The following is a 20,107-nucleotide window of genomic DNA, read 5'->3' as shown; positions in this document are numbered from 1 at the left end:
AGCATAAATACCATTGCGGTTTAAGAAAAATACTTAAAGTAATCGACGGTAGCAAGAAAAGCGCGGTACAACACTGAGCAGGCCCAGTTAAAATTCAGAGACTACGGCTGCGTACGCACCTGCGTGAAGGGAGGGCCATTTCAACACGAAAACATGTCTCTGATTGTTGTTCCACAAGAATCGTGACCACTGCTGACACTTTGGACATCTATTTCACCTTATAACTACTCAACGAGAACACCAGGTAAGGAAAACACTTCTAGCTAAAAAATCCTGCCGACATCTATGAATATCGATCGAATCCTTACTTTCCAAGGAAATGCACAACAAAATATTCGCGGTCGCCATTTTGCCCGAGTCTGCGCGGAAGATACTATAGCAGACGATGCAAAATTACTGTATTCATGGCTTGTTTTAAATGTATTTGAGTAAGAAAATGAATTCTTCAACATAACAACTATTACACTACATATATTAATATATGCTTAAGCTTACCTCAATACCACATCAGTGAACATTTACTGACTCATCGATTCATTTCCTTCATATATACGAAAAAAAAAAGTCGCTTTGTGATTGGTGAGAAAACGAACATTCCTGACATCTAGTAACGAAAGTAATAACTTTCTCAAATCCTTAACTTAGTCCCGTCTCGGAACGGAAAATTTGATAGAAAGCAATACCGGTATACCTACTTAAGTATATTATAAAAACAACTGATATATTATTTTGTGTTAAAATTAGATACATTAAATCACAACAGTAACAAAAAAGAATGCAACTATATATCAAATTATTAAAGATAGATATTATTATTATTATTATTATTATTATTATTATTATTATTATTATTATTATTATTATTATTATTATTATTATTACCGTATCATGGGGTGAATTGAAATGAATTTTTACTATTTCTTTATTTCTTAGTGTCAAAGAGTAAACAGTATAAGAGTATGCCTATTTATGTTTTCATTCGTAACAAGTGAACCAATAAATAGGCCTACTACTCTTATTATTACGTACTCTTTCACACTAAGAAATAAAATAAAAACAGTAAAAATTCATCCTATTCACCCCAGCATTCCTATTCACTCTGTTTTACATTATTATTATTATTATTATTATTATTATTATTATTATTATTATTACCACCGGTATTATTATCATCATTATGACATTATCCGACTTCCAATGAGGCATTCATTCATTCTTCATTCATTCATTTATTTTATTCCATAGATCTTACATGAGCAATGAAGCTTTAAGATGTGGAACATGTCAACATTTTACAATATTACAATTACAATTTTTACAAATTTTTATAGTTTTACAATTTAGTAATTTTCTACAATTTTTTTTTTACATTTTTTTACATTTTGGCGAGATGTAGGCATGAATAGTGGTTTCAGCATAATATACTTTGCAATAAGTTGATTTTATATCCATAAAATCGTGGAAAAAGGAATCTACGAAGAAATTAAAGGAACAGGGCTTCAGAAGGGTCAATGGACCAGGTGGCTTTTAGGGAATCTAAAAGCGACAATGTGAACAAAACTGATAAATACATACTCAAAAAACATTAAAAAAAATTGTTAATGATGCCGAAAGATCGATTCTGAGATTTTCATGAAAATCCATGTTTTTAGTATTCCTGATACTGAAAAAGTGTTTTTTGCATGTCATCTACCTCTTAAATATTTTGCATATTATTCCAACCGATGATAATGCACATGAAATAACTTTTACTAAAAAATTAAAGGGCCTTTATTTTATAAAAGTAACAAAATTGGGTAAAATCCAAGAATCAGTGCTCCTCTTCCGGACCAATAGGAGATCGATTACACAATATATGTCACATACAATGGTAATACTTCAAAATATTAGTTTCATTGGGGGCAGTCGCCCCAACACCCCCGATACCCCAGTTTTTCTTTCTCTCATCCTACACCACCCCACTGCACTCCCTTCCTCAAATATTTTTTCTGCACTTCTTTCTCCCTGTATCTACTTTATTCTACTAACTACTTTATATTAAATTGGAATATATGACCTACCTTCGAATATGCCGGGATTCGATCCTAGGACCTTCTATTTAGTGAACTACTATCATAACCATAGACAAATAAATATCATAATCATTCTACCACGAATTCGTTGATGAACAAACACTTAAAAATTGTACTTATGCACAATTAACATCAAACCAAAGATATTAAACATTTATTATTATTATTATTATTATTATTATTATTATTATTATTATTATTAATACAATAGACTGAATTAATTACTTCGCTATTAACCATATTACAGTTAATATAGCAAATATAGTAGTTCATGAATTAATTGATATTGTACAAGGAACTAATATGATAAATGTCTCAATTGCCATAGTGATTAGTTGATTACGTAGGGAAATAAATAATGTTGTAATACTTAGATATATTATATCATCGAAATGATAGCCGTTCAAATCTTAGATTTAAAATATCGGCATCCTAATCAATTCAAATGAACAAAAAAGAAAATGTAAATCATTTATTTTATTTCTTTGTTTCTGTTAATGGTCAACCAGTCCTTACTTTCCCAAAGGTTCGCACATGTTACTAATGTCTCTATTTTTATATCTCATATTGAAGCACTGAGCATCTTGAAATTGGTGCCCTGCTTCTAAAATTGTGCGAGTGTTTAGAAACTAGTTTATTGGTTATAACTTTAGTATCATCAATCTTCAACAACATGATTTAGGTAATAAAGACCTTTTTCATCATAATTAAATGTTACTTCTTCGTCTGTTCTTGAAGGCGTCTTCCCATCTCCTAGTTTTCCATCTGTTAGATTCCTATTCATTTCATAGCAGATCACTTCTTTGTTTTTTTTCTTGTGGACAACTGTGTTATGCAAGAGTTCAATTTCTGTTATATTTCTTACGACTTTTGAAGATATTATCAATTTCTAGTGAATATTTAAGTTTTTTTTTTTTACGTGTTTCTAATTTAGGTAAACAAACTATTGTGTATGTATATATATATATATATATATATTTTTTTTTTTTTAAGACTTATTGATCGACCTCATTTTAATATCTTATGTCTTTTGCTGAAATTTGTGATGGTTTTGCGTAATTATGGACGATACTCCCACAACTTCAAATAGTATGACAATACAAAATCCTTCGTAAATTGTAAAATCTGTCATAAACAGTTCACAACCAGAGGAATTCATATTCACATCAATCGATGTCATAATAACGACTCTTTATCCCAAGCTGTTTCTAATGAAGAAACTACTCTTAATACTCAAAATTCAGATAAAAATGTATCACCTAAGAATTTACGTAAATGTGAAATATGTGGCCGTCTTTTTAAAAGCGTTAACCGTCATATTGTACGTGCCCATCCTGAAGTACATAGAAATATCATCAATCACTCATATAATGATCCTGTACTCAACAATGAATTCACAAATTCTTCGTCTCAGCCCGTTCCTTCTGCATCTTCAACGTCTGAAGTACGTGGAAACATTCTCAATCAGTCATATAATGATCCTGTACTCAACAATGAATTCACAAATTCGTCGTCTCAGCCTGTTTCTTCTACATCTTCTACGTCTGATTCCCTACATGATAATTTTGATCTTCAGTATTGGGATACACAATTCAACACCTTAGCTTGTTTAGATGTCTCAGACAATGCCGTCTTTGATAAATGTGTTGAAAAATATTGTCACTACCTTAAAACAATCAGTATCTCAATGTAAAGGGCCCCAACATCCTGCAACAACTTATTACAAAAAACGGCAAGCTAGGAAAAATAATCCAGATGGTATTACTTATAAACAGTCAAGCAATCCTAAAAATAGAAGTAAGAAGAATTCTGAGAGAAGGAAGAACAAATACGCTTATGATTTAGCACAATTTAATTATTACTTCCAACGTCGGAAAGTTGTGCAGCATGTATTATCCTCTAAAGGTCCTATGCAATGTAAGTTACCCGTTTCTTCGGTATACGAATATTATAACAATTTATATGCTGTTGCCAACAATTGCACACTTGATAACTATCAGTCATCTTCGGTATCCAATTATTCAGATCCTGACAATATTATCATCACCCCTGAAGAATTGCATTTGCATGTAAGGGTATCAAGGTTGACACTGCACCAGGTGAAGATGGAGTCAGAATGAAGGTCATTAAAGAGCTTCGTTTATATAAATCTTTCATTGATTGCCACATATATGCTCCGTTGGGGACATGTTCCGCCCTGCCTTCGACGTGCACGCACAATTCTGATTTATAAGGATGGCGATCCAGATATTCTTAAGAACTGGCGTCCAATTACGATCTATTCTGTTCTACGCAGAATTATTGACCGTGTATTAGATATCAAGTTACGATCTTATCTTGATTTAAATCTTAATCAACGAGGTTTTATGTCTGGTCCAGGTGTTTTCCTAAATTCCTCTATTGTTAATGGATGCCTTAAGGATTCAAAAGTTAATAAAAAGGATTGTTGTGTAGTTTTTCTGGACATCTCTAAGGCGTTTGATCATGTCTCTCATCAACACATTGAACAAACCCTCAATGCTATGCCTATACCTCCAAAACTCAAGACGCTTATAACATCGCTTTTAATAGGAAATTCTACTACTATCACTATTAATAAAACTACAAAGACAGCCCCTATAATGATCAAGCAAGGAGTTGCACAGAGGGCTCCACTCTCACCAGTTCTATTCAATGTTGTCATTGACTTCGTGATGAAGGAATTAAGCGAAAGTAATATCTCTGGAGAATATGGATACAATATATCACCTCAATTAAATAATCTTTCCATTCTTGCATTTGCGGATGATCTAGTATTATTGTGTAAAAATAAATCTGCCGCTCAATATTCAACATCGCTGACTATGAATTCCTTAGCTAGAATTGGTCTTGAAGTAAACCCGCATAAAAGTAATGTTATACACCTACGTAAAGGATGTCTCTGCTCTGATTCCCTCATCTTGATCGATGGACAAGAAATATCTTGCATCAAATCGGATGAAGTTATAAGATATCTTGGCATTACTTTTAATGATGAAATAAAATTTAATGGGGTGCAACTAATTGAAAAACTGACAAAAAATCTTAATCAGCTGGTCACTTCACCCTTACTCATGCCTGACCAAAAGATAAATATATTAAATCAATATATCTGGCCTCAGTTGGTTTACCCCTTCCAATGTGCTCCTTTAAAAGATCTTAAAGTGAAATTTCTATCTGATATTGACAAATTAATTCGCAGAGCTGTTAAGGAAATAATTAACATTCCTACTGACACCCCAGATGCTATGTTGTATGCACCAAGAAGATTGCGAGGTTTAGGAGTATTTAAAGCCCAGTGGGAAGCTTACCTTCAGCACTTAAATATTTGTCAAAGACTTTTACACGTTGACAACCCTCATGTAGCAGCCACTCGAAATCTTCCAAACGAAATTGAACATTGCATCAAACAATTACCAATTACCTTCGATTGCTCTGAACGTATTTCTTCTCAAAAACTAAGAAAAGCATTGCGTGAAGATTCTTTTCATCAATGGAGCAAATTGAAAAGTAAAGGTTTGGGAGTTGTTTTCTATTCTCACTGGAAGAAAGGTAATTCGTGGATCTCAATCAAAAAGGGACTTTCGAGCAGTCAGTGGACGCAAGCCATAAGATGAACTGTAATACAATACCTGTACATACTCTCCCTGGTAGAACTCTTGACTCAACCCGTTGCAGAAGATGCGACGAGCAAGAAACGCTTCCTCACATCTTGGGTTCTGCCATCATGGAGAATTGCTCCGAATCAACAGACATATTACGGTTCGTTCTCTCATCACAGCTTCAATCCGTCAGAATGCTTCCTATGAGGTTTATGAGGAGGTTGGTTGCGTATCTTCTGATGGCTCTACTAGACGGTCTGATATCATCATAATTGATCGGCAGAAGGATAAGGGTGTCATTCTTGATCCCACAATCCGTTTTGAGATGCATGAGCAACAGCCACAAGAGGTGTGTCGTGAAAAACAAGTCATCTATGAGCCTTGTTGTCAGCATCTTGGAGCACAATATCACATTACACATTGGACAATTTTTGGGCTCATGTTCGGTGCCCGTGGCACGATCCCACGTGAAACTTTAAATCAACTTAAACAATATAAAATTTCTGATGCAACGATTGATGCCATAGGATCTCACGTGTTAAAATCATCCTTAGCTATAATTAGTAATCATTTGTACCCAACAAAATTTTTATTGTAAATGATTTCCTACGTTTTCTTACCTTAATGTTTTTTTTTTCTTTCCAAGTGTCACAAAATTGTTTTGTTTACTTATTATTCTTTATGAATTGATTAGTAGGCCGATCTATCGAACCCTTATTTAGGGCGGCTTTTGTTTATACAAATTATCTTATCCTGATGGTTGTAGAGCTACACATGATTGTTTAACCTCGACTTTTAGTCTGAACGCTTGCAGTAACTCATGTTGGCTCATTTTTTAAATAATTCATGTCACAGTTTGATTGGTAGATCAATAAGATCTTACATTTTTTAACTAATTTTCAGATTAGAAATCAAATCCTAAATCGTACAGACCCAGAAACAAAATTTGGGCCACCTGAATTTTCTAAAATCACTGAGCATATGCAGTATGTTATAACTGGAACTTGAAAAATTCAGGTGGCTCAAATTTTGTTTCTGAGTCTGTACATAGTACTAGTAAGAAAAAACAGCATACTAAGAAAGATGGTAGAGCAAACAAGGAATAGGCTACCCTCTTTATCAGACGCCTATGTTAAAATTAGGAGAGGAATCAATCTGCAATTTAATAAATGGAAACCAAAATGGAAGACAGTAATGGGATCAAAGTAAACAAAACAGTAAGCAGCATATCTTCAGCAATAGTGACCATTAAATTGAAAGTGGTTGGTATGTACGATGCAGGAATTACACTGATTGCTATACTGTAGCTGCAACACAAATTTCATCAGATGAAGTGTGTGCTCAATAACTGTAGTTTGTCGTATACAAGCATCTGTTTTTACTTTAAGTCTAATGTCCATTGAAGTCACCAGTGAAGATATACCACGAGATATATATCCATGATAAACAGGATGTTAAGTTGTAAAGGGATGTACGAACAATGATAATAAAACAACAGATAATTAAAAAGTGCAAAAATATTTATTTCCTCCTAATGAATCAGATGAGGGATATGTAGAGGAGGCAATTACAGAAGTAAATAAGATATAAAATTACTGTATCATTAAAAAAAAAGCTTACTATAATCTGACAGTAACCTTATGACCAAAGAAAATTGAACCCTGGATCTTCCAGTCTGTAGCCAGTTACCCTACCAACTGAGCTACATTGAATATATGATCTATTTCTCTTTGTCTCTCCTACACACACATGCGGTAGTGACAGGATTTTCTCATTGACAAAACTTCCAGAACAGTCCTGAGGTTCACTTAGCCTCGGATCTTTCTCAAGAGGATAAAAAGGTGTTCGGAGCATGGTGTCCACCTCATTCTAGTATGCTCTTTACAAGGAATACCCTTAACCTTTAAAAATGTTGTTGTTGTTTTCTAATGCCATGCATTTGACAATAAAGTCATTTGACCTCTTGCACTTCAATTTTTTTCAAAGATATTGTCATGGTCAGCCAGTGAAGCACAGATTTTGAGGTGTTCCGAATCCATTTCTTGGTTTGAGTTGCCATTTAAAAATGTATATAGATTTTAATACATGGCTGCATTACTTTGTCGACAAAATGGCAGAAGGAAATATGCCATAAAAAAAAAAACAAAACAAAAAAAAAAACAAGACTGAAATTATGAAATATTACTTAAAAATACATTATTATTATTATTATTATTATTATTATTATTATTATTACTAACATTTCGAGAATAAACAATAAGTATTGCTGTAATTTGTTTAAAAACTTGTATTATGCTTTTTAAGTTTATTATACGAATTCGCGTTTTTCGTGATTCAAAATTGCGTTCTTTCGGGCTATGAGAAGAAGTATAGGAAATGGTACAAACAATTGGTGAAATGATAAACAATTCGCGTTTTGCATGTCACGAATTTCACGGCTCTCTATGTATAAACAATAACGAAACATCTTCTTGTTGTTTACTGTATACAATATTATAGACTGCATAGCCTAAGATATGAGATGATGATGATGATCACCCCAGGAGATCAAAATTAAATTGCAGTTTTTCTGTGTTTATAAAACTGCTGCAATCTAACGAGAAACATTAAATGTAAGAACTTGATTATTTATTAGGTAGAAAAATATGGCATTTCAAATACAGGCCTACACTACAATGTTTATCTTAAAATATAATAAAACACGGAACTGATCCATTTTAATAATCAAGTTCTCTGTTATGTAACATACAAAGTTGCATTGTACTGTCAAGCTTCAATCTTTCTTACTCGAAGTGTCACCTACGGCCATGTCATAAGATTACAGCTAGATTATAAAACAATACTCCTGATGTATGAATGCTATTTGTAGAAGACATTCTCCATAGCAGGAGTACCGGATGAAATAGATTCTATTTGTTGCTCAGAATAAACTCAATGTCAGTCATTTTGTCAGTCTGCATTGTTGTTTAACTGTTAAGTGTATTCAGACTGACCACTGACGTCGGACCCTGCTTCTGTTGCGGATTTGTGGAACTTCTGAAAATATGGAAATGCAATCTATGTAAAATACGAGTATGACAATATATAGATAATATACCAATTACATTTACTATAGGCAGTCTACAATCAAATACATAGCAGAAGAAAACGGATACAACCTTAACATAATAGACAACATAATAAAGACAAAACATAATCACAAAAGGCATAAGAATACAACACAAACACAAGAACACAAAAAATACATCACACTAACATACGAAAACAAAAACACACACAAGATTGCAACCTCATTCAAGAAATTAAATTAGCCTACAACATCGTATACAGAACAAATAATACTCTACAAAAGCATCTCAACACACAAACAAACAAATACAACCACACAGATGTATACAAACTCAAATGCAACACCTGCAACTTCTACATAGGACAGACAGGCAGATCATTTCAAACACATTACAAAGAACACATCACAGCCCTAACAAAACTACAAAACACTTTCACATATGCAGAACACATCAAAAATACTAACCACACCTACAGAGACATAAACACAGACATGGAAATGCTACATATTCAACCAAAAAGCCAGAAACTAAACACACTAGAACAATACGAAATATATAGACACACAAAAACACATTCAAATGAAATTCTCAACACACAACAAAATTTCAGAACACACACACTCTTTGACTCCACATTACACTACACAAACACACCCCCACAGGAAACACAAACAAAAGCGCCAAGACCAGCACCAACCAGTTCTGAAGATGGCCCATAACAGGTTGAAACATGTTAACCAGGTACGGTAAAATTTAACACGAGAAAGACATATAATACATATTCTTAAGTTTAAAAACAACTAACGTCAAGAACTTACTCTGATGACACAATCGACCAAACCACCCAGGATCACAGAGACAGGTATTATCAGGCCTGCATGTTCCATGACGACAAGGTTTGGTACATGGACTTCGTTGGGGAACACGCCTCCCTATCTCACAGTGATCTCCCTTAAAACCTGCTGGACATCGACACTTGTTCACTCCTCGACAGCGTCCGCCATTCAGACATGGAATTATACACTTCGCTAAAAGAAATACGTTATAATTATAACAAGCACAATATAATTACACGTGTAAGACATAGAGTTCGCTTGATTTACATAATTTTGTATTCAATGTCAGTTATCCTTAATTATTCAGCTCTCAATAAACTGTTGGCAGTACTAGATAGTGACAACAATTGGAACACAGCTACTTTTGTAAAGAATATTATATGTAAATGATCACGTCATTAAATCATATAATGAATAGACACTACAAAAAAAAAGTAAAGGAAATCTTGTGTGTTGTATTTATAATACAACAGTATACTCATATATGTAAGAAAAACGAAATTAAAATTTATGATGCAATGAATGTGCGTTGTATGGAAATTAAATTTGTGCAATGATAGAAATGGAAACATATTATACCTTGCTTAAAAAATATGGCTTTTAGAGAACCTGGAGGTTCACTGCCGCCCTCACACAAGCCTGCCATCAGTCCCTATCTTGAGCAAGATTAATCCATTTCCTAGCATATCCCACCTACCTCAAATCCATTTTAATATTATCCTCCCATCTATGTCTCGGCCTCCCCAAAGGTCTTTTCTTCTCAAGTCTCCCAACTAGCACACTATACACATTTCTGGATTCATCCATATGTGCTACATATCCTACCCATCTCATATTATATAAAATGGAGTTGAAATGATACTTCTAAGGTCTTTATTGGAGCTTACAAGAAACAGATTGAGATATAAAGATACAAACCAATTAAATATATTTAGTTAAAATAATAAAATTAACAATTGCAGGTAGCAATGGTGATACCATGTACAACAGATGTAAGATGGCATCGAAAATGAGTTATTTTTTCTACTCAGTTATTTAACGATGCTGATAATTCGCCATGGATTACCTGACATTAGCCTTACCGTTCGGAAAAACCTCTTAAGAAACTCTTCACCCAGGTAATTAGCCCAAGGAGAAATCGAATCCATGCCCAAGCGCAAATTCAGATCAACAGGAAAATACACCTACCACCAAAGTCCACATAGCCTAAATTAATAGAATTAAGCAAGCCATTTTGAAGTGGCTTTGATATGGACATAATTTTGATTCTGTTGTTTTATTACATATCATTCAAATATTTTCTTTAGTTTTCGAACATAAATTAAAAGTGAAATGTAAAATAACCTATTAATTTTGTCACAAAAAGATGTAAAAATTATCAGAAAATATAAGAATTGTTTGTACACCAAATATTGATGGTGTTTAGCAGCAATACAAAGAAATCCCTTCACTATTATTACTAATGATATTCAGTGGAGATGAAGCATGAAGTCTTACTGGTATTACTACAATAAAAAAACTTCAAGTGAAAGTTGTGAAAAATGCAGAAACAAAATAAATGTTCAAAGTGCGGAATTACTTTCACGCATGTACATTCATTCATTGTTTTCTCCTTAAGGGCAGGTCTTTCACTGCAAACCCAGCATTCTCCAATCTTTCCTATTTTCTGCCTTCCTCTTAGTCTCTGCATACAAACCATGTATTTTAATGTTGCCTTTCATCTGATATCTTCTTCTGCCCCAAACTTTTCTCTCATTGCTTCCAGTCCATCCTTCAGTAGGCAGTTTCTTCTTAGCCATAACCCAGCCAATTGCTATTTCTCTTCCCGATCGTTTCAGTGTTATTTTTTCTTCGCCCACTCTTTCTAGCACAGCTTCATTTCTTATTCTGACTGTCCATTTCACACACTCCATTCTTCACCATATCCATATTTCAAATGCTTCTAGTCGCTTCTCTTCTCTTCACTTCGTCATAATGTCCATGTTTCTGCCTCATAAAATGCCACTCTCCACACGAAATAATTCACTAGGCTCTTCCTTAGTTCTTTTTCCAGAGATCCGCAGAAGAGGAGGGGCCCATGATAGGAAGAAACTTGGCTGTGGAATCAAACTGCATATGCGCATACTTCTCGTGTAGTGCTAGCATGACCCTTACCTGGATTTATTTTCGCGTGCACATTCCAGATCAAATCAAGAAGTTCCCTTCGTACTCCAATTACACATCTTGCATATACGAAGGTTAGGTTTGGTTAGTTTAGGTTTTTATTAACTAAGTCCGCATACGCGCAGTTTGATCTCACAGCCAAGTTCTTTCTATCATGAACCGCATGTTATGGAAGATGCTTTTTGTTCTATTAAAAGCTTTTTTTGCCATTGCTATCCTTCCTTTTGACTTCCTGGCAACAGTTCATGTTACTACTTATAGTACACCCCAAGTATTTGAAGCTGTCCATTTGTTCCACCGAATTATTTCTAATTTGCACGTTTACCTTCTTCATTTTTTTTTCCGACACCCATGGTCTTCGTCTTGTTTGCATTTATCTTCATCCCATACTGCTCACAGCTGTCATTTAGTTCCAGTAACATATCCCTTAGTATCATCTCCTCTTCTGCTAACAACAGCATAATATCAGCAAATCTTATGCACTTTATGACACACACATAGATGAGTGTATGCAACATGGTATACCCATATCCATTTTTTTACTCTACTTTATTTCTTTACATCAATGAAAAATAAAGTAAAAGAGAATTCTCATTATCATACAAGAGGAGCAGGAAGCCAGAAAGCATTATTTTATAAACAGTTACATTAAATTAGAAATGAGATGCATAGAAAAGTACTATTAGATAAATTACATACTTACAAAACTCACAACGTAGCCCATAATATCCTTTAGGGCATTCACATGTATCTTTTTGTATACATTTTCCTCCATTCAGACATTTTTCAGCACATATTCCTGAAAAAATCGTAGAATATACATTAACATGTTAAGAACTGATACAACGATACAGAAGTAATTCCACTGTTACTAATGTATAAAAAGGAAATCTCAAGATTATACGTGGAAACAACTACTTCAAATATGTAAAACATAGGGAATTTTTAATTAGTTATTACTCACTGTGACAATGTTCGTCAAAATTTAAATTAAAGCATACACAAACTCCATCTTCATCATCAAATAAAATTAAAATTCGAACTACAGCTTTCAGAAATGGTGCAGAAATAAATATTTTGTACAAGAGTACACCCGTTAAAAGGTTCTAACAGGGAAATATTAAATTCTGAGGCAACTTGCTTTATGTTACATATTCGTCCCTCCTCTGGCAAACTAGCGAAAGTGAAAAATAAGCGACCCTGCACTTAAGATCAATATTGCACTATTTAATAGTGCAATATAGACCTTAAGTGCAGGGTCGCTAATTTGTCACTTTCGCTAGTTTGCCAGAGGAGGGACAATATGTTTTGGAAGAAACCCAGTGTCAAATGCTATAGCAGTATTCTGATTAGGGCACTGATGCTACATGTTATGTTACAATTAAAGACAAAGAAGATGAGTTTTCCCATTAAGGGGTAATCATTGTGTTTGTCAATGATCACCACGTCACCATGTTAGATATTTCCTGTCAACTTCCTTTTCCTTTTATGAATGATAGTGGATGATGGCGGAGAAGACAAGAATATTCCCAGAAAATCTGCCCAAATATCACTTTTGTTCACTACAAATACACTTGGAAAGAGTGTCTGAGTGAAAAGTCAACAGTACAGCTATGCGACTAATGATATATGTAAAAATGGTGTTAAAGAGTGTGTACATATTCTTAAAAATTAATTCTTTTTATTATAAAAACATAAACGCACAATGAAGTATGGATTTACTTAAAAATATAAATAAAACGTTTTCACAAATTTGAACAATAAATTTGGCATGATGTTCAGCTTGTAGCAAAAATGGCTTTATCTTTGCCTGCATTGTCATATGAGGGAAATAAAATATAAAGTACTATTTCTATTTTGATGTTTAATTTACAACCATTCTTTTGTTAACAGGTCATGTATCGAGTGCTGTTGACTAAAGCTCCCCCATCTCAAGTTGGGTTGAGGTTCCTCAGCAGAAATTCTCAAGTTGACAGCATCATAAGAGTAGACCATGCAGGAGAGTTAGGGGCTGATCGGATATATGCTGGACAAATGGCCGTGCTTGGTATGCAGTTTCAATTTTGGCTCATGTAAAATTACGTGGTAGCATATGTATCTATCAATTCAGCAGCATGGAATCTCAATTCTAAGCGTCGCTCTCTCTCTCTCCTCTGTCTCTTAAAGGATGTGGGTATTTGAAGCGTGTTTCCTATTAGTCTTTATATTGTTTCAAACGAGCTATGGAAGTTATACAGTAGCAACACCAACTGTCAAGATCACTCTGAAATGATGGCATATTTACATGGGCCTCATAAGAAAGAAAATCAGTTCTACTAGTTGGAAGTGACCATTTCAGTAAATTTTATTTCATCTGCAAAGTTATTCACGGATGATTACTTAAAAAAAAAAAAGTGACACTATACTAGATATGTAGGATTCAAGTGACTGAGTTGTCTTTCTAAGGACTTTCAGATAGGTTCATGATTATGACATTTCCGTCCATAGTCCTTATCATTTGCTAACTCAGCTTCCTATCATGTTAGTAAAACTTATATTATCTGCAGTGGAATGCATAATGAAATATCTATAGAAAAGTAGTTTATTCATATTACAACAGAAAGTATTCAGTAAACTCTACTTGAAAAAAGAATACACTATTTTGTAATACCTCTCTTTTCTTTACAGAAAAAGAAAACAATTGCTTCACTGATAATGTTCTTATTTGCAGGGAACACGAGTGTAGGCCCTCTGATTCAGCATATGTGGGACCAGGAAAAAGAGCACAAGAGAAAGTTTGAAGAACTGATCAACAAATACCGAGTACGGCCAACAGCATTAGTCCCAATATGGAACATTGCCGGCTTTATGGTCGGTGCAGGTCTGTTAATAATCTACCATTATAAAATATGCAAAGTGTATGCATTCCGAGTTTACCTTATAAAATATATTATTATACAACTCGTGATTAAGAAAAACAAGAGTAAACAAACGAATTCACTGTGTATTATTTACATTACAAGCATAATGTCGAAGTTAAAGAAAAAAAACAAGGAAAGGGAAAAACAAATGAGTTGATGATACCCTTAGTATTGCACTTCCACGGACACAAAGAGATATCGAGTGTTAACAGTACTGTTGTTTTATTCTTCGTAGCTTTTATTCTCATAATTACTCTAAAAATCATCATGCTATTATAACATCAATATCAGAAAAAAAATTGGTAAATTGGCATTTTTATGAAAACTTCGTCAGATATAAACACATGTAAAATACCTTTAATTAGAAAGTACTGTATATGGGTAGTTATTGCATTGAAAGAGATAATTTAAATTCCTTACATCTTCGCTAATTTTTTAATAACCTTGAAAATATATAACATTGTTTCTTTATAGAAGAAATGGATTTTTATGTAAATATTCAGTTGTCGTTCTAACTTTAAAAGCATTTAATATAAATTTAATTCTGTTGGAATAAAGTTTCATCAAATTTTGCTTGTGAAAAGAAATGGTTTAATTTCTGCGAACATTTTAAAAGTTGCTCTTTTGCCAACTTCAAATCTCGTTTTATGACAGGGCCTTGAATTTTATAAGAGATTGAAGACAAAATATCAAACACAGTTACAGTTACTGGATGTTACCTGAATATACTTCGTGAATATGTAATATTGTTTTACAACATGCCTGGGCGTTATTAACTTGATTGAGTCATTACAGATTACTCCTTAACTCCCCATCCCACCTTCAGAGACAATTATGTTCCAGACCAATACGAGTACACAGGTAGGCAAGCATTGCCGAATGAAGGATTGTAAAAGGCAGGCATCAAAGCTTTCGGCTCTCGCTAGTCGCCTAAAATCCACCACTGATGCACACTCCCTGACTGTGTTTGTTTCTAAAGTGGAGTAAGCGAAAAGGACATGGGCGGGGGTGTCTCCTTCTTTCCTTTTCTCTTTTCCTTTATTCCCAGGGCTGTTTTACAAGATCAAAACATTGAAAACATATCCATGAAGGATGGTGGTGCACCTTCCCACGTGTCTGAACCTGTAAAATTAATTTTAATTAACATTTTTGTGTTTGTATGATTAGAAGAGTTTCGTGTAACTCAGCCTGAATGTCGCCAGATATTAACCTTCTGAATTTTTAGTAGTAAGTTATTTGCTGCAAAATGCAGCAGCTGGTCCAGTACACGTACTCAAAGCTACTATTTACAACAATCACTAGAGGCTAGCACCTGTACTAGAAAAGGATGACAAACACAACATTTATGATAAATATCATACTTTTAATAAATCCCATTTTTTGTATGCATGCAGGCATTTTCGAATAGCTTGATAGTTAACGAAAATATTAATACACTAGCCGTACCGGTGCGCTCCGCTGCACCTGTTAGAAATAAATATAAAGTAATTACATAATTAAAATAGGACGTTTGATCCAGAGAACATTCGTGTTTGATAGAAGGATAAATCGTTTAATATATTACCTAATTTAAATTGTATTTAAATAATTAAAATGCGATCATTTTGGTCCAGAGAGCAATCATTTGGTGCAATGACAATTCCTTTAACATGTTTCTTAATTGTTATTACATGCAACCATAGTTTAATGAAGATTGACATATCATATTTTAGTTTTAATGTGTATACTTTATATTACTTGTTTCAGAAGTTACTGTGATAACATTGTAGAATTATGTCCATCTAGAGAAACTACACCTTCCAATGGTGAAATAATAATTAAACAATTGATTAGCTTCCGATATTACTTCATACAAACACAGAAACATTCTCTTAGGCTATGTTTAATAGCTTTCGATTGTTGTTCTCCAAGGCCCCTTATAGACGAAATCATTTGTTTTTATTTCAGTACAGCACCTTAGATGGCATTGTTATTGTAATTTTAAAACTCATTTATCTCACTAAATATCAGTCCTATCAAAATTTTGTATAGAATAAAACTTATCGGAAATTATTTTTAAAGAAACTTTGGTATGTAATATTTTTCATGAAAATCAATAATAAGCGAGATATTTCGATTTATTTAATTCAGGCCCCCTTATAACCCCCCTTTTAAATAAAATATTTTCAATGCCATATAGCCTAAAATCCAAGTTACAACGAACTTAATTTATATTCCAATTTTCATATAAATCGGTTCAGCCATTATCGCGTGAAAAGGTAACAAACATACAGACAGACATATAAACAAAAATTAAAAAAAAAAGGCGATTTTCGATTTCAGGATGGTTAATTATACATGTTAACACCAATTATTTTTGGAAAATCGAAAATTACGAGAAAAATTTTGGCTACAGATTTATTATTAGTATAGATTATAAAACCTCTGACTTCTGAAAAACCTTGTACTTTATGTAATGTTTCCTATTGTTAATTGTATATAATTTATAGAAATAATTGTAACCAACTTCTGTATTATATTCTACCAGTGAAATTCGTAAGTAACGTTTTGGAGCAAGTTTCCTCTCTCCTTCAGTTTCTCTTTTGCTTCCCAATACAAGCTTGTTGCGAGAACCTTATCTCCAATATTGCAATTGCATATGAGTACACTGTTGATATAAATGTATATGCTGTTTGAGGACGAGAGAAATTAGGTGCTGTGAATGTTAGGGATGAACTCGACAAAGAATCTTGAAACTTATATTTTGTGAGTTCTCCCCTAATATTTGCAACGCCTCAAATATTTATCAAAATTGTCAACATTTCTAATGAAAAATAACATGTCAAGAAAATTAGTGTCAAAAATAAGTGAATACAGTTAGTCATTTAAATTCATTTTACGTACATGACGACATAAAGAATATATTTTTTTCATATGCAGTGTTCTAAGAAATGCTGCTATAAAGCAATTATTTTTTTAAATGTATTTTACTATTTATGAGTATGTCTCAAGTGACTTGAACTATGCACTATTTTGTTAAGGAAAAATTAATCCTTGAAACTTACCTATCTCATCCCCTTTCTTTTTTTGTTTTGATAGGCACTGCTCTGCTTGGTACAAAAGCTGCCATGGCTTGTACTGTCGCAGTTGAATCAGTCATCGTAGATCACTACAATGATCAGCTTCGAACACTAATGTCTGACCCAGAGGCTAACAAGGAGTTATTGCAAGTTATTCAGAAATTCCGTGATGATGAACAGGAACATCACGATACTGGAATTGACCATGGTGCAGAAAGTGCTCCATTCTACAAGATACTAAGTGAAAGCATTAAACTAGGCTGTAAAGCAGCAATTGCTATATCAAAAGTTATTTGAAAAATATATTTTTTGTGCAATGGCAGGGTCCTTAACTTGCCATTATTCGCTCCAATTCTACGAGCGTGACTCACAGATATTGCTGGAGCCAAGAAGTGTAAACCACGTAGTTCTTCAGTGGCATTATAGGCATAAAACTTACTTGTGCAACTATTTTTCGCACAGAGTATTAATTTGGCTTTATCATGTTATTAGAAGTTTAGTATATAAAAATTGATAAATATGTAACAATTTGTATTAAAGATCATACGTATTTAATTCAACAAATAAAACAGTGTAAACCAGAGTGTATCACGTAGATATTTTTATATCCTGCATTATGTAATATGGTGGTGTTGTAACTGAATAAATAATTTTATTTCTATTTCATTATTGGAGTTCCTTATCAGAATACATTCTATGAAGTCCACACCTTTGGAGTAACGGTTAGCACGTCTAGCCGCGAAACCAGGTGGCCCGGGTTCGATTCCCGGTCGGGGCAAGTTACCTGGTTGAGGTTTTTTCCGGGTTTTCCCTCAACCCAATATGAGCAAATGCTAGGTAACTTTCGGCGTTGGACTCCAGACTCATTTCACCGGCATTATCACCTTCATCTCACTCAGATGCTAAATAACCTAAGATGTTGATAAAGCGTCATAAAATAACCTACTAAAATAAAAAATAAATACATTCTAGGAATGATCGAAGTACAAATTGTTTATACATTGCGCACTTTATTTTCTTACCACTAAGTGGCACTTTCACTGTCTGAAACTGCACTACCTACCAGCTTTCGTCATATGGCTTGCAAGACAGTTGCTCATCATTACTACTAATTGTTATTAGATTAAAATTAAAAATACAATCTATAGGCCTAGCTTTATTTAAAAACGTTCTACATGAAGTGCTATATGATTTAGGGTTTCATAGGTCGAAACTCCTGTTACGTTTTTTGTTTTAGAAACTTCTACTATTTCTCCATTTTCTAAGAAGATTATGCATTGTAGGACTATTAAGAACTTAAACACCTAAAAAATTCCTTGCAAACCTTCTCTGAACTTGTCTGCAGAGTTAGTGAGTATAAGAGAAACATAAACATTTGCTGTTTGTACAGAAAACTGAGAAACAACTATTCCAATCTTACAATCACCACAAAAGAATTTCTCGCTCTTACATACTCTGAACCAGCAGAAAACTTGACTACCTTCCATAGAGACTGGTTAAGTCGAATTATCTTGTGTTTGTCATGTGTTATTTTATTGTTAACATAGACTTTGACTTTAGACAGCATACACAGTATGAGGCATTTAAAGAAAACTCATGAAAAGCTGCAGGATTAAGTGCCACTTGGTAGAAAGGAAATAAAATGGGTGCATTGTGTATGTGTATATGCAGGGAGGTTCACAAAATTAGACCCACATTCAAGGATTTTGCCCTTGAGATGATTTTGAATAAAATACTTCATGCAAACATGGGTCTGAGTATAGTGTTACAACAATTTCAATCTTAGCATGGGAAAGAGAACAAAACAGAGACATACAAAATACCAGAACAAATGCTTGGAATGGTGGGAGAGGGCATTATGAACCAGCACTGCGACCTTTCAAGAGCTATTGCATTCCAAACCCCCCTCAAAGCATTCAAACCCACACCAGCTAACTACATGCGTTCAGGGAATGCTATGGGATGATGATGAAATGGAGAGATGTTAATGAATGATGTAGATGCCTAACATGGGGAAACGAGAGAACCCCGAGAAAACCCCCAACTTCGACCTTATCCACCACAAGTGTCACTATAGATTTTTCGATGAAAATCCCAGGCCTGACCGGGACTCAAACCCAACTGCTTACGTGACAGGATGAAGGCCTGATCACGTGATCACTCAGCCACCGCAGGGGTGAGAACAAATGCTTGCAGAGTACTACAGTATTTCATTAAATAACAAGTGTGTGTTTACAACACAGAATGTTGTTGTTCCTGCTTAGTCAATTGTCCGAATTATGGATTTTTTTTAAGTAGCACAGTATTTTAGTCTGAACAAGGACTTTTATAAATATTGTATTACATATACTTACTGGCTTTTAAGGAACCCGGAGGTTCATTGCCG

General features: G+C 33.9%; 3 protein-coding genes across 17 annotated transcripts in view; 1 reads left to right on the top strand and 2 right to left on the bottom strand.

The window, feature by feature from the left end:
• Nucleotides 1-561, bottom strand: part of ewg (DNA-binding protein Ewg) — an 86,586-nt gene extending 86,025 nt beyond the window's left edge. For 11 of the 13 annotated variants that reach the window (XM_069844194.1, XM_069844200.1, XM_069844203.1 and 8 more), the window contains exon 1: nucleotides 120-254. The gene's annotated coding sequence lies outside the window, so the exon portion shown is untranslated. Of the gene's footprint in view, nucleotides 1-119; nucleotides 255-495 lie in introns of those variants that run through there. The other 2 variants (XM_069844195.1, XM_069844197.1) reach the window with 1 other exon arrangement.
• Nucleotides 105-18,387, top strand: Coq7 (ubiquinone biosynthesis protein COQ7, mitochondrial). Of its 2 annotated transcripts, none has more exons than XM_069844212.1 (4): nucleotides 105-244; nucleotides 13,656-13,809; nucleotides 14,473-14,622; nucleotides 17,741-18,387. In XM_069844212.1, the coding sequence occupies exons 2-4, from the start codon at nucleotides 13,659-13,661 to the stop codon at nucleotides 18,016-18,018; spliced, it is 579 nt and encodes a 192-aa protein (XP_069700313.1). In that variant the 5' UTR covers nucleotides 105-244; nucleotides 13,656-13,658; the 3' UTR covers nucleotides 18,019-18,387. The 2 variants fall into 2 exon arrangements, with proteins under 2 accessions (XP_069700313.1, XP_069700314.1); XM_069844213.1 differs by lacking the exon at nucleotides 105-244 and adding an exon at nucleotides 624-685.
• LOC138712417 (protein shifted-like) overlaps nucleotides 7,195-20,107 on the bottom strand; it is a 31,102-nt gene continuing 18,189 nt past the window's right edge. For both annotated transcript variants that reach the window (XM_069844210.1, XM_069844211.1), the window contains exons 7-9: nucleotides 12,466-12,561; nucleotides 9,582-9,791; nucleotides 7,195-8,728 (exon numbers count right to left, since the gene is read on the bottom strand). In XM_069844210.1, the coding sequence (XP_069700311.1) occupies nucleotides 8,676-8,728; nucleotides 9,582-9,791; nucleotides 12,466-12,561 (359 nt within the window). In that variant the 3' untranslated portion in view covers nucleotides 7,195-8,675. The remainder of the gene's footprint in view (nucleotides 8,729-9,581; nucleotides 9,792-12,465; nucleotides 12,562-20,107) is intronic.

Source organism: Periplaneta americana, chromosome 13 (assembly GCF_040183065.1).
Source record: "Periplaneta americana isolate PAMFEO1 chromosome 13, P.americana_PAMFEO1_priV1, whole genome shotgun sequence".
Classification (NCBI taxonomy): Eukaryota; Metazoa; Arthropoda; class Insecta; order Blattodea; family Blattidae; genus Periplaneta; species Periplaneta americana.
The sequence above is the reverse complement of the archived record's forward strand: the minus strand, read 5'-3'. Positions and strand labels throughout refer to the sequence as shown.

Excerpts from the sequence above, each read along its gene's own strand:
- Coq7 (XM_069844212.1), top strand. The coding sequence starts at position 13,659 with ATGTATCGAGTGCTGTTGACTAAAGCTCCCCCATCTCAAGTTGGGTTG. Across the intron at positions 13,810-14,472 it reads TGGACAAATGGCCGTGCTTG|GGAACACGAGTGTAGGCCCT; the intron begins GTATGCAGTTTC and ends TCTTATTTGCAG. Across the intron at positions 14,623-17,740 it reads CGGCTTTATGGTCGGTGCAG|GCACTGCTCTGCTTGGTACA; the intron begins GTCTGTTAATAA and ends TTGTTTTGATAG.